We start from the raw sequence: 14,331 nt of genomic DNA on the forward strand, positions 1-14,331 counted from the left end.
TGGTACGAACACCTCTGATTGGTGTACAGCAACATAACTCGACCACTGACTCGGTTTGCTCTGCACAAACAAGTCTGGAGGAGCTCTGAGTTGCATGCATCAGCATGGGGCCAACAGAATCTACTCTATTGTAGAAGGGACAATGACACCAGATTGTCTCAGGTGACAAGCTTCTGGAAAATAGCTACTGCGTTAATATTGATACTTACTATTGTTTTAGAGCTATATTTACATTTTTTAGACCCTTTTTAGTTTTACACTTGAATAACCAGAATTACGAGATCAGATGTGCGTTGGGTCAAAGACATCAATGATGCAATTTTCCAGAAGTCTTTATTTTACTTTAAGTCAGAGCAGCAATGGAGACTTTTCAGAGAACAGAGCAGAAAGAACCACATCAGGGCAAGCCATGTCTGTTGGAACAGGGAGGAAGAGAACAGCTGCATTTGGTGCCTTAGAAGCACCATGTAGGAAACCATCTGACCAATGATGCTGTTCATCAGCACCATGTCACCTAGACCCAGGGAAACTCCACCAGACCAGACTGGTTGAACTGGTTTCTCTGGAGACAGAATGAAACCAAAACAACGTTCCAGAAAAGCAGCTTAGTGTGGATCTAAAGGTCCCATCCAACCAGGCTGGATCATTAAACATGTTTTACAGACTTTTTTGGGACAATAGTTGATGCTAAAGTCTAAATAGAGATATGAAAATATAGACCTAAAGTTTAATGTCCATTACATCCAAACTGGATACGATTTTAGAACAAAAGCCTCTGTTTGAAGGAGAAATACAAATACTTATTAATGACCTGTTTACTTTTAAATTAGAGGTATTGTTTCACTTCATCATAGAATCAATGCAGCAATGGCAGCAGCTGATTTTTCTACACATCCAGGACTTTCCATGAACCCACATTCACCTTTAGTCAAACGTTCCCTCATCAGACTGAGCTGTTTTGTTCCTGGAGTTGGAAGGACAGCTGCCTTTCCTGGATGACTGAATAAACGACAGATACGCCCAGAATACACCTAAACCCAGGCTAAACAGGTGAAGACAGGAAGAAAGTGCTCCACGTATCCATAACACAACGTTTTGGTCAGCTGTTCAAGTGCTTCTGGTCACTTCAAAGAAGAGTTTCACTAATAAAATATGCTGTCCAACTTGGTTGTAAATACTTGCATCAAGGCTGAGAAAATGCATTTTATAAGTGTACAAGGATGGGACCTAAAACAATAAAATCATGTCAGCATCCAAATGGAACCAGACCAGACATTAGATAACAATACAAAGTCTTCTCTTACACTAAAAAAGTTTATTGCTTCATTGATCAGAAAGACACTTGGACTGTAGTGGACCCGTTCCTGGTCTTACTGCTGCTTGATGACCACCAGGTTCTTTAACATGTCAAACGAGTTTCCATCAGGCTCCACAGACACCGTGCCATGCTCTTCACTGAACACTTGCAGGAAGCCGTTGGTGTCTAGACCCACCACCTGAGCTTCTGGTCCATCCTCGCTCCAGAGACGCACCTTGGTCCCACTGAGGTCAGAACATAGGCAGAGATCAGCACCATCAGGGAGCTCCGAGAACATTGTGATGCCTCAAAGCATAGCATCAATATAATCTGCTTCTACGAGAGGACGTCAACCGACTCAGACGTCTTCAGGATCACAGATCTGAATCAGACTGTTATCAACAGAATGATGTTTAATTAGGTGGATTAAAAATCTGTATTTGTAGTATTTCATAAAAGCTTTTAACTAGTGACGGGTTTTAAAGACAACCGGAGGTTTCTTCCTGTTAAAAGGGAGTTTTCCTCTCCACTGTCGCTAAATGCTTGCTTAGTATGAGGATTGCTGTAAAGTCTCTGACACTAGTCAGTGACTTGATGCAACCTGCTGGCTTCCTTATATAGGAAACTTTTTACTGATTGGCTTAATGAACTGACCTGTATTGGAATGTTTACTATGTGAAGTGCCTTGAGATGACTCTCGTCGTGATTTGGCGCTATATAAATACATTTGACTCGAATTGAAAAAATTGAATTTTCAAGACACTCATGTACACGTGCAAAAAGGAATAGAATGCTGGTAGGCTCAGTGGGAGCAAGTGGGTGGGTCTAGATTTTAATTCATGTAAAATGCATGTAAGCCTTCAAAAACTATGTGGGACACTAGGCGTAATCAGCACCTTTACCTGTGGAGCCATCTCTTATAGTAGGTGGGCAGGACGCCCTCTGGTCCTTCTTGTTGAAAGGTACTGATGAGAGCCTCCAGGCAGTTGAGGGTCCGAGCGATGAGCTGTGAGCAGCTAAGTGGCTCCAGGCTGCAGCTGTTCTGCCTGTTGTGCTGCTGGATCAGGTCGTTGATGCACGCCGTTGGCTCGCTGTTGGTCACGTTAAAGCCACAACCTACAGAACAGGTACGAACACCTAGGTGATCTTCCTCCATACGGTCCAGTCATACACTACTCCACTGTACACGTACATTCACATACATTTCATACGTTTGTGATTAGATGCACAGTTTTAGGTTTAGTCAGACATTATGACCCGATCACACCTGGCACCAATATGTTTAACTAGAAGTTATGAAGGCAGAGTTTTACCTATGAGCAGGTGAAAGGTCTCTCCAATAACAGTGGATTTGACCAGGACCCCTCCAAGCTTCATCAGGTTACTATAGTAGATGTCATTGGGCCACTTCACCCTCAGGTCTAGGTCCTAATGAACATTAAACCAGTCAGTCAGAGATCTAGAGCAGGAGGACAACCAACCAACCAACCATGTTTGAATTTTAGAGTTTAATGTTTCCAGACCATTTACCAGGTGGGTTGGGGTTAGGGTACCAGGCTCTCCAAGGTTTAAAATCTAAACTCGAATGTAGAAAAACTCACAAAGGGTGGCTTATAACGGGTTACGCAAGATATCAGCAGGACATGAGTGTGGAGCCATATACGAAATCCCGTGCAAACCCTGCAATAAAACATGCGGAAGAAACCGGACGCCAACTCAACACACGAACAACAGAACATCAAAGGGAGTGCGAGAGGGAAACAAGTGGAAGACAACCAAAAGCAGCAAAACAGACTGGGACAGAACAAGGATCATTAACACCAAACAGTAAAACACAAAATATGGATTAAGGAGGCCAGAACAAGGAGACGTGGACACGGAACCATGAACAGACAAAGGAGTCTACACTCCAGATCACGCATGGGACTGTGTCATCGACGAGGAGGGCGCGGGCAGCAGAGGGCGACACCACAGATAAACGAAAAAGGAGGTGACACCGGCTGTGATGCAGGCTACAAGAAGTAGCTGAAACGTTAGCTAATAAGGTAAAGGAAAACTTTTCTTCTCTGTGTTTAAAAAGAACCAAGAAATAAGTGAAAAAGAGACAGAATGAATGTACAGAAGATGTGGTATCGAGGCTCTGTTGTATTTGTGAGTGTCCCTTTCTCTCTCTCGCTCTTTCTGCAGGTCTAGAAGCAGATTCTTGTACATCCTTTATTCTTTATTTCTGTGAACTCTCCCCCCTTACCACCTCCTTTCCTCTACCCCCTTCCTTTCTCAATTCTGTCTCCGTGTCCATTGGGATATAAAACAACCAAAAGCATTTGTAGTAAAGTTCTGATTTCACCCACTCCAGCTGTAAGAATAAAACTGGAAGGCTTGTTTCTGACACTCAGACATCAATTCGGATGGTTTTAATGCCATTCAGGACACCGGGGGGAAAACTAAACTAAACTAAACTAAAACATGCTTAACACCAGCCCTCCAAGACCAGGACTGAGAACTATTGTCCTAGAACATGTTGGATAGAGACCCTGGAGGACCAGGTCCAGACACCACCGCTTAAGATTAACACCCAGTTCACATCAGACATGGAAGTGCAACGATGCGCTGTGGAACGAAGAGCATTTCTATCTGGTGCCCTGGTTAGCCTACGGTCTCGGTCACATCAGCTACGAAGTGCCGCTACTGCTCGCGTTCGTTTCGGCGAGAGCTCTAATTCTTTCACGAGCCATGAGTGAGCCGCGTCAATTCTGGCAGGAAGTCAAACCCAAACGGATGAGGCAGGCCAACAAATTTAACCAAACAAAGAATTTTTTCTAAATAAAACACCGCGACTGATAAATGAGATAATTTTTGTATATCTCAAAAGACTAGGAAGATGAAAGGAACAAAGACACACACACACACACACACACACACACACACACACACACACACACACACACACACACACACACACACACACACACAGTGGTGGGAAACAGTAGGCGTGAGCAGAAGCGCTCATCTAAAATGTGAACAGAGGAGCAGCGGGCAGAGTGAATTTCGTGAGCGATCCGCTTCGCGGCTGTAGTGATCTCGGCGTAATGCGACAAAAATTAGAGTTCAGACAGCCACAGGCTTGCTGATGGATGCAACTTGCTGTAGGACTCTAAAACAAATATATTTGAGCAAGAACGTAGAATCGTGACCAAAGGTAAATTCAAACCTACTGTAATGATCACTGAAGCTTTATATTGTATAATCTGGTAAAAGAACCCCTCAGGTATATCAGAAAGAAGGCTGTAGGTGATACCTGGTATCCAGGAAGGGTGCAAACAGCTTCCACAACGGCTAAAGCTGCCAGATGCTGTAAGAAAGGAATCCTCCTTCCAAGCCTGGAGCGTAGCTCTACCTGGACCCTAACGGTGAACATGGCACATCCCACCGGGCTGAGCCAGGCGTTTCTGCCCCGACCTGAACCAACAGGAACACAATTAGTGTGTGTGTGTGTGTGTGTGTGTGTGTCTGCTCTGTCTTGTCAAACCCCCAGCTAGTCCTGAGAGTTTTCCTCTCCACTGTCGCTACATGCTTGCTTGGTATGGGGAAACTTTATCTGGCATAACGAACTGAACTCAGTTGGAGTGTTACCTTTGTGAAGTGCCTCGAGACGACTCTTGGCGTTATAGAAATAAACTGAATCAGTGTGAATGTTGTCTTAGAAAAGCCCAGAGATTGTTGAAGTGCTAACCTTTTCCCTGAGTTTGCTGAGTAGCTACTGCGATGACACCCACATCCTTGGGTAGGTGCAGCGTGAGCCTGCAGGAGAAATGGACAAAAACATTTTTATTCAGTGGTTTTCCTGCGTCTGACTTTTCTTTTACACAAGACTCTATACAGTGATCCCTCGTTTATCGCAGTAGATGCGTTCCAGACCTGGCCGCGATAGGTGAAAATCCGTGAAGTAGGGACACCATATTTACAGTACAGCACATTTTCTTTTTGTGGGTAAAACTCAAGAAAAAATTTTTTTACTTGGTTTTTTATAGTTTTATTACAAAAAGTGCATTTTATGATGAAATTGATGAAAAAAACAGGAATTTCTTGATATTTTGCATAGAAAAATACCGCGAATCGGTGAAAAATACCGCAAATCTGCGAATTTCCCTTGAATAAGGCTCCAAAGAAAAAATCCACGAAGTCGTGAATCCGCGATAAACGAACCGCGAAGTAGCGAGGGATCACTGTAGTATATACATTTACACGTGGACCAGACAGCATCACTACTCTCAATAACAATCACAGGCTTTTATTGGTCAGTGGCTTTAAGTCACGTTTCACACTTTTGCATCATGTGTGCCGTTACTGTGGTCATGCATCTAAATGCATAAATAACAGGATACCAAGTAAAGCAGCCAGATGTATCTGGTCACAGGGAGAAGACCATCACAGGTTTTTACTCTGTAGCATCTCTGTGGTTGGTGCTTTAATAACACAAGTTACTCACCTGACTAGATTCAACAAAAATAACATGAATGTTCTACAAATGTGTGTTTACATATCCATACATACAGCAGGGAGGTTAACTATTTCAGCAAGGGTGTTTCTAAGTGAGCTATTGACACAAAATATCTACCACACATCAAAATCAGCTCAAGTATTTATTCCATGCAAAGACATCCCAACATTTAAGTCCATAAACTGAGTTATGTGTAATAAAGTGAAAAGACACAAGGAGAAAGTATTAAACACATGAAGATACCAAAGTGCAAAACGGCCCAGATAGAAAGCCAGGAGATCGCCTGAAATCTGTCGGTATTGAGAGAGAAACCCGCCCCCTATAAGAGCCAAGAACCACTCGGGCAGAACTTCAGGAAGACCTTGCATCAGCAGCTTCTGTAGTTTCAAAGAAAACTTTAAGCAGTTCACTGAACCAGTATGGCCTCCGTGCACACTCACCACGCAGACTCCATAGCTGAACAAAAAGTGTGTTGAGGTTCAGTTAAAGTTTGTGAAAGGAAGCACGGTCAGATGAAACCAAAGTGTAACTTTTTGGCTGTCATCCTACACACCATGTTTGGAGAAGAAATGGTACTTCCCAACCAACTGAGTTTACCACAGACGAACTCCAGTTAAAGAGACAATGTGTACTTTTTACTGTTAGTCTCCGGAAATATCCATCGAAATGTTGTTGTAAATGAATTAAATGATGCCCAGTTGTTGAAAAATATAGTCAGTTTCATAACATATAACCATAAAAATCTGTTCTAAAATTCATGGAGCGGGTCCAAGTCTCTGAGCGACGCCATATTGTGTGCCATGTTTCCTTCTACAGAAGTACTAACCTAAATGATTGCAAGCATGCATTACTTTTGTGTTCAAGTAAAAACCAACGGATGGCCATTAGGGTCAAACTTTCCTAACATATACTCTTGCTGATTCAAATGCATCATTCCTTTAAATTAACATTTTCACTTCCTGGAAAAAGATGAGGCTCAGCTTCTAAGCTTATTTCTGCCAGCGATGCTGATCTGAGGAACAGGATTAACTGGGCCTAACTGGGTTTGCATTGATCACTCATCACCTTTCCAGGCATAATCAATAAGACTCATCTGTAAATCATATTAATTGGAGTAAATCTGTTTACTGGGAAACAGCTAAAATGATCATTTCTGAAAGTAGATGATGGGTGGCAGCTGTAGGACCAGTAAGGACAACCGCTACCTGCTGTTTCATCACACACAAATATAATAAAGCTGATTTTTAATGTCCCTCTTCTTATAAAGTCCACTGAGGTAAGACATACGTCTACAGCATCAGCACATCAAAACTCAACACACACCTTCTTTAGTAAAAGGATTTTGGATGTGTGTGTGATCCCACTGCACACCACACTCTTCTTGTTTAAATCATCACTAATAACAGAATCAGCGTTACCCAGATGTCCATCTGCCTTGTCCTGGAGGACAGGACAGGACAGCCATCAGCTCCAGCTCTGTCTCACTCCAAATATCCTCTCTCTCTCCCGCTTTCTGGTTAAAACTGAATAAAGTAATCAGTCAGGTCTCATTCGCATGACAGTGACATCACTTCCTGTTGTAATATGGTGCTATGTAAATAGCAGACAAGTAGAGTCCTATCACCACTTCCATCATGCTTTCTATGAGGTCTTCAGGTTCCTGGGTTCACACACATATGATCATGTTCTTCTGCAGGTGAGACTACCTTTACCTATACTGTGCTAGCTTTAGCAGCTAGTTAGCTCTGCAGCTGGTTTAAACAGAGCTGTGGAGCTTAGAATCACTGGACAGCTCGGCACCACATGCTAACTTGAATATGAAATTTGAACATCTGCTAACAATTTGTTAAAAATGCAAGTGGCACATAGGAGGTCAAGTGGAGCTGCGCGTTTTTTTAAAGGTCAAACTAGTTGCCATGGTAACAAAAATCAGTTTCTAAATGTTAAACCTGTCTGATAACGGTTTTAACAACAGAAGACAAGATCTAACTCTAGTCTAGTTTTGACAGCTGAAGGTTTTCAGAGGATGTCTCACTCCTCCTCAGAGATCATGATCAATCCATCAGGATGCCTCATCTATGCAGTCAGCGACGATGTTTAACAGACTAGAATAAAACTTGAGTTTAGATGCCAGGTAGACACACATCTACACACAACGTGAGGCCGTAAGTTCACGTCTAGAGGAGGATTTGTTGATTTTTCTGTCTGAGACTTTGAACCTGAAAAGTGAACAGGCTGGACTTTTGCTTCAGGCACAGAGATCATGTTCAGCAGAGCAGGAAAACAATCATTATGTTCTGAGGACATGCCAAGTGCTCCCTGGGGTCTCCAGCTCCAACTTCACCCTGGAATTAGCATGTCCACAGATCCTTAACTAAACGCACGCACGTGCACACGCACCCACAGTTGTCAGTTTGCTTGTTGCTGTGGCCATTATACTCTGGTGAACAGTAGAAAAACGATGTTTAAATGTTGACAGGGACACACCATCATTGTCTTGATGTCCTCAGGTGTCCCTTTCAGTCTCATCGGTCCTAAAAACACCCCCGTCATAAACGGAGAAGACGGCTAAAGCCGTCGGGCTCCCTTTATCTGTTAGAGGTTCTCTAATAAGAACACATCCATGTTTTTTATATTGTTATTTATGCGTTTCTTTCTTTATATATTTATGTAATTTCCTTAGTTTACCTGACAAAAACATCACACGTTCAGGAGGTACACTGATAATAAATGTAAAAGTATTATGCACATATTTAAAATGTCCTCCACTTTTTTATGCCTGCTTGGTTTTATTCCTCAGGATAAGCTGAGACAGTCAGGTCCTTTGATGCACAACACTTATAGAGCTGCGCGGCTCTAGCACACATCGAAATCCTACACTGGTAAACACAAACGCTCATCCAGTGTGATGAATACTGCTGGCTGTGGCCTTCTTGCTGTTCATGTTTCTCTTATAGGCAATGTTGTTATTAAGTCAACAGTTTGCCCTAGGAGCTGGTCCTGACAGGTATAGAAAATAACTTCTAGACAGGCCTGAAAAGTTTCAGGAAGTCATTAATACACTTTTGTATGAACAACTAATTAATTTTGTAGTCAGCCTAATTCAAGATGGCTACTCCAGCTAAAGGAATATTTGACAGGTGGAATAATCCTCATCAGGTAGTACTAGACCAAGGACCTCATACAATATAGAATGGACCTATGGTAGAGATTTAATGTCTTACATTAAAGTATTGGTTTGATTTTAAACTGGTGCTGTTGAATATTTGACTAACGTGCAAAAACATTTTTTAAACTTGGTACAGTCAAAAAAAAAAAACTTAAAATGCTTCAGGTTCCTCATCATTGGAAAAACTCAGGGTTTTTGCCAAAAGGAAGGAAGAAAAAACAGCAAAGTGGGAAGTTTTAGACTGGATTGCTTAATTCCAGCAGCTTTTCCCATCAGCGACTTACAGAAAACCATAACAACAAGGAACTATAGGTGCACTGGTTTTAGCAGAGCTAATGCTAGATATAACAGGTGGGTACCCATCAAACTGCTCCAGTAAGTATGACAAACAAGTTTATCATTTAAAGATACTGGCCAGAGGCAAAATGCCTTTGAATGGCATGTGTAAAGAAGTATTAAAACCTCAGATGAAAAAGGTTTTTGGGTTTTCATGACTGGAAATTTAGGAAAATCTGATGTTTGTGACTGGCGCGAACAAACAGAATCTAACTTCCGGTCTAAAACCTGGGCAGCTGTGGCTACATCGTAGCTCATCACCATCAGTGTGTGAATGTGTGTGTAAATGGATGAATGATACACTGTAGTGTAAAGCACTTTGTAGTCCTTACTCTGAGAGGCGCTATACAAGTGCGGGTCAATTATCATTTAATCCAGGACGGCACGGAGGTTCTAACGGTTACAGGATGATCTACTGTTGAAATATGGGAATCATCTTTTATTTGTGTGTGTGAGTGTGTGTGTGTGTGTGTGTGTGTGTGTGTGTCATAGCTTTCCCAAATGACTTGTTTTTTCCTTACCGAAGCTAACATGGTTAGCAGTGTTGCTGCAGTCATGCTAACGGGACTCTGGAGTCCAGAAGTACCGGTGCAGGTCCAGATGGATTTATAGATGTAGGTTATTATTTTAGATCAGATTTATGTTATTTAAAAATGCATGTAGGACACGGACCTATGACTCAGACCTTTTGCTTCGTCTTCGTCTTCGTCTTCCTCCGCTTATCCGGGTCCGGGTCGCGGGGGTAGCATCCCAATTAGGGAGCTCCAGGCCGTCCTCTCCCCGGCCTTGTCCACCAGCTCCTCCGGCAGGACCCCAAGGCGTTCCCGGACCAGATTGGAGATGTAACCTCTCCAACGTGTCCTGGGTCGACCCGGGGGCCTTCTGCCGGCAGGACATACCCGAAACACCTCCCCGGGGAGGCGTCCAGGAGGCATCCTGACCAGATGTCCAAACCACCTCAACTGGCTCCTTTCGATCCGGAGGAGCAGCGGTTCTACTCCGAGTCCCTCCCGAATGTACGAGCTCCTCACCCTATCTCTAAGGCTGAGCCCGGCCACCCTACGGAGGAAACTCATTTCGGCCGCTTGTATCCGCGATCTCGTTCTTTCGGTCATTACCCAAAGCTCATGACCATAGGTGAGGATTGGGACGTAGATCGACCGGTAAATCGAGAGCCTGGCTTTCTGGCTCAGCTCCCTCTTCCCCACGACAGATCGGCTCAGCGTCCGCATCACTGCAGACGCCGAACCAATCCGCCTGTCGATCTCCCGATCCCTCCTACCCTCACTCGTGAACAAGACCCCGAGATACTTAAACTCCTCCACTTGAGGTAGGACCTCTCCCCCGACCCGGAGGTGGCAAGCCACCCTTTTCCGGTCGAGAACCATGGTCTCAGATTTGGAGGTGCTGATCCTCATCCCAGCCGCTTCACATTCGGCCGCGAACCTACCCAGCAAGAGCTGAAGGTCAGAGCTGGATGAAGCTAGGAGGACCACATCATCCGCAAAAAGCAGAGACGAGATTCTCCTGCCACCAAACTCGACACACTCCACACCACGGCTGCGTCTAGAAATTCTGTCCATAAAAGTGATGAACAGAACCGGTGACAAAGGGCAGCCCTGGCGGAGTCCAACCCTCACTGGGAACAGGTCCGACTTACTACCGGCTATGCGGACCAAACTCACGCTCCTCTGGTAAAGGGACTGAATGGCCCTTAACAGAAAGCCACCCACCCCATACTCCTGGAGCGTCCCCCACAGGGTGCCCCTGGGGACACCGTCATAAGCCTTCTCCAAATCCACAAAGCACATGTGGATTGGTTGGGCAAACTCCCATGCCCCCTCCATCACCCTTGCAAGGGTATAGAGCTGGTCCACAGTTCCACGGCCAGGACGAAAACCACATTGCTCCTCCTCTATCTGAGATTCAACTATCGATCGGACCCTCCTCTCCAGTACCTTGGCGTAGACCTTTCCAGGGAGGCTGAGGAGTGTGATCCCCCTATAGTTGGAACACACCCTCAGGTCACCCTTCTTAAAGATGGGGACCACCACCACGGTCTGCCACTCCCTAGGAACTGCCCCCGATGACCACGCAATGTTGTAGAGACGTGTCAACCATGACAGCCCTACAACATCCATAGCCTTGAGATACCCAGGACGAACCTCATCCGCCCCCGGGGCTCCGCCGCTGTGTAGTTGTTTGACTACCTCAGCAACTTCTGCCCCCGAGATCGGACAGTCCATCCCCAGGCCTCCCAGCTCTGGTTCCTCCTCAGAATGCGCATTGGTGGGATTGAGGAGCTCCTCAAAGTATTCCTTCCACCGTCCGACTATAGCCTCAGTTGACGTCAGCAGCTCCCCATCCCCACTGTAAACAGTGTGAGCGAGTTGCTGCCTTCCTCTCCTGAGGCGCCGGACAGTTTGCCAGAACCTCTTTGGAGCCGATCGATAGTCTTTCTCCATGGCCTCACCAAACTCCTCCCACGCCCGAGATTTTGCCTCGGCAACTGCCACTGCTGCACCCCGCTTGGCTATCCAGTACCTGTCTGCTGCCTCCGGAGACCCACAGACCAGCCACGCCCTGTAGGCCTCCTTCTTCAGCCAGACGGCTCCCCGAACCTCTGGTGTCCACCAGCGGGTACAGGGGTTGCCACCACGACTGGCACCGGCCACCTTACGACCACAGCTAGCAACAGCCGCCTCGACAATCGCAGAGTGGAACAAGGCCCACTCGGACTCAATGTCCCCCACTGCTCTCGGGACGTGGTCAAAGCTCTGCCGGAGGTGGGAGTTGAAGACCGTCTTGACAGGTTCTTCTGCCAGGCGTTCCCAGCAGACCCTCACTATGCGTTTGGGTCTGCCAGGTCCTTTTGCTGCAGCCGTAAATGCAATTTTACGTAATAATTAAGAGCACGAAAGTAAAAAAAATACAGTTATTCACAATACAAGCAACAGCAGCTACCTTGTTTTACGTGTTGGAGTGACGTATGCGGAACACAGTTCTTTAAATGAATGATAAATGAGCCGCACTTGTATAGCACCTTTTAGAGTGAGGACTCCAAAGCGCTTTACACTACAGTGTATCACTCACACACACATTCACACACTGATAGTGGTGATGCTGTCTGGAGGAGAGGATTTTTATTTTCTGTAATGATTTATGACAAAAGTCCTTAACTAAATGAAAAACTGAACCCAGTTCATATTTACATAGATGGTAAAGTGTAGTTATACTGATTTTCTACTATTTTAATGCTGAGCCTGGCCAGCACCTTTACCTTTTATCTCTACAGCTGATATCTGTGACTATCGTGAATAAATAGTGAGTTCAGGCACACCCTGCTGCTCCACCTGATTCTCAGGCCCATCATCTTCACCATCAGATACACCTGAGCAGATTCAGTAGCTCTACTGTTATTAGCTACATGTTGGAGTTGGATGGATTCTTCTTATATTCTTTAGCATGTTTCTGATTTAAACTAAATATGTGCCCCGTCAGGAGCCACAGCTGGAAGACTCTGGTAAACACATCTGGACCCCTGCAGGAAACTGTCAGCGGTGAAACATAAGAGCGCTCTGAGAACATGCAGACTGCATACACAGAGGCCTGAATGAAACAAACCAGTCTAGTGCCTGGCGGTTCTGATCGGGATACTAATCAAGGATAAAAAAAAATACTGGACCAAAGTAGTTTCACTTTCTCATTAATTGGTTTAACAGATATTATTTCATGACCGCAGGAACGAGACATCGGTTTTCCCAGGCCCTGAATCCAGCCCGCACTCATAAATGTCTGAGTGAACATTTCTACATAAATATTACATTTGTGCTACTTGTGTGAAGTAACGCCTATAGCTTGTTTCATATCTGCAGAATTTCTCTACGTCGGTCTGAAGGTGAAAATTAATCCAGAGTGGAGTGCCTCTGTGATTATTCAGCATGATGAATAGCTCAATGCAAATGCTTGAAGACATAAAACAGACATTTCTTAATAATAACATTAATCACGGCTGCTCCAGAGAGGAGTGGAAATTCAAACACTAGTAATGAAATCACAGCACAGCAGCTCCTCCACCCTGCTTTAGTTTCTGTATGACCCTAATGACAACCATGTCTGTTCCAATCAGCTCAGCACGGCTCCGCGCTCCATTTTTCAAACTTTATGACAGTTTTAATTGCTGCCACCTGCTGCACGACTATTAGGAGCAATTTCCCTTTGGTGCAGTAAGGTCACCTAGGCAATAAATTAGTTCCAGCCTGTCCATCTTCTCTTGGTGATGTATACAAGCACACACACACACGCGTGCGCGCACGCACACACACACACGCACGCACACACACACACACACACACACACACACACACACACACGAAAATGGGCACAGCAGAAGATGTTCATGGGATTATACCCACCAGTTATTAGATATGCCAAGCTGTTATAGGAGAAAATACTGAGGCTAGTTCCAAAACCTGGTGCTTTTTTCCCAAATCCTGATGACAATAAAAACATAAGCAAGATCAACAGAAATGCTAAAGCAGTTGGGGGTCACCATTAGGGTCACCATGAAACTGGCACACTTGTGTCTCACCGCATTCTTTAGACAGGATGACTGAAACACTGAGCAGGTCGTTCATCGCACAGGCAAATGTGTGTTTGCGCTGTTTTATATAGGAAATATGTGCAAACTATCATTTGTTGTGATATAACTCACATGCGATAGAGGGCTTATTATCGTGGATGGGCAGTATTTCAGTGTTTGCATGCAGTAAACCGATTCTACGGTGTAATGGAGCCCTCTTGTAACCGATTTAAGAAAACACTTTGTTGTAATGTTCCAGTTAAAATGTCCTTTGTTGTTATATCTGCTTAGTTTACAGTACATATGGTTTATACCAATACATATTATTTTTTCCATATTTTATACAGGTACACCACACACACACACGCAAACGCACATACACACACACACAAGTTTGCATCATACCAGTTGAAACGAGTGGAAGTAATAAATGAGGTTAAACCAAC

At 44.5% G+C, this 14,331-nt stretch overlaps 1 protein-coding gene across 1 annotated transcript in view; it reads right to left on the minus strand.

The window, feature by feature from the left end:
• Window positions 1–316: 316 nt before the first annotated feature.
• The window catches only part of hlcs (holocarboxylase synthetase (biotin-(proprionyl-CoA-carboxylase (ATP-hydrolysing)) ligase)), a 28,612-nt gene continuing 14,597 nt past the window's right edge, over window positions 317–14,331 (minus strand). The window contains exons 7-11 of the mRNA XM_015960660.3: window positions 5,031–5,098; window positions 4,596–4,756; window positions 2,611–2,725; window positions 2,200–2,413; window positions 317–1,542 (exon numbers count right to left, since the gene is read on the minus strand). Coding sequence (XP_015816146.1) covers window positions 1,371–1,542; window positions 2,200–2,413; window positions 2,611–2,725; window positions 4,596–4,756; window positions 5,031–5,098 — 730 coding nt within the window. The 3' untranslated portion in view covers window positions 317–1,370. The remainder of the gene's footprint in view (window positions 1,543–2,199; window positions 2,414–2,610; window positions 2,726–4,595; window positions 4,757–5,030; window positions 5,099–14,331) is intronic.

This window comes from Nothobranchius furzeri, chromosome 10 (assembly GCF_043380555.1).
Source record: "Nothobranchius furzeri strain GRZ-AD chromosome 10, NfurGRZ-RIMD1, whole genome shotgun sequence".
Taxonomy (NCBI): Eukaryota; Metazoa; Chordata; class Actinopteri; order Cyprinodontiformes; family Nothobranchiidae; genus Nothobranchius; species Nothobranchius furzeri.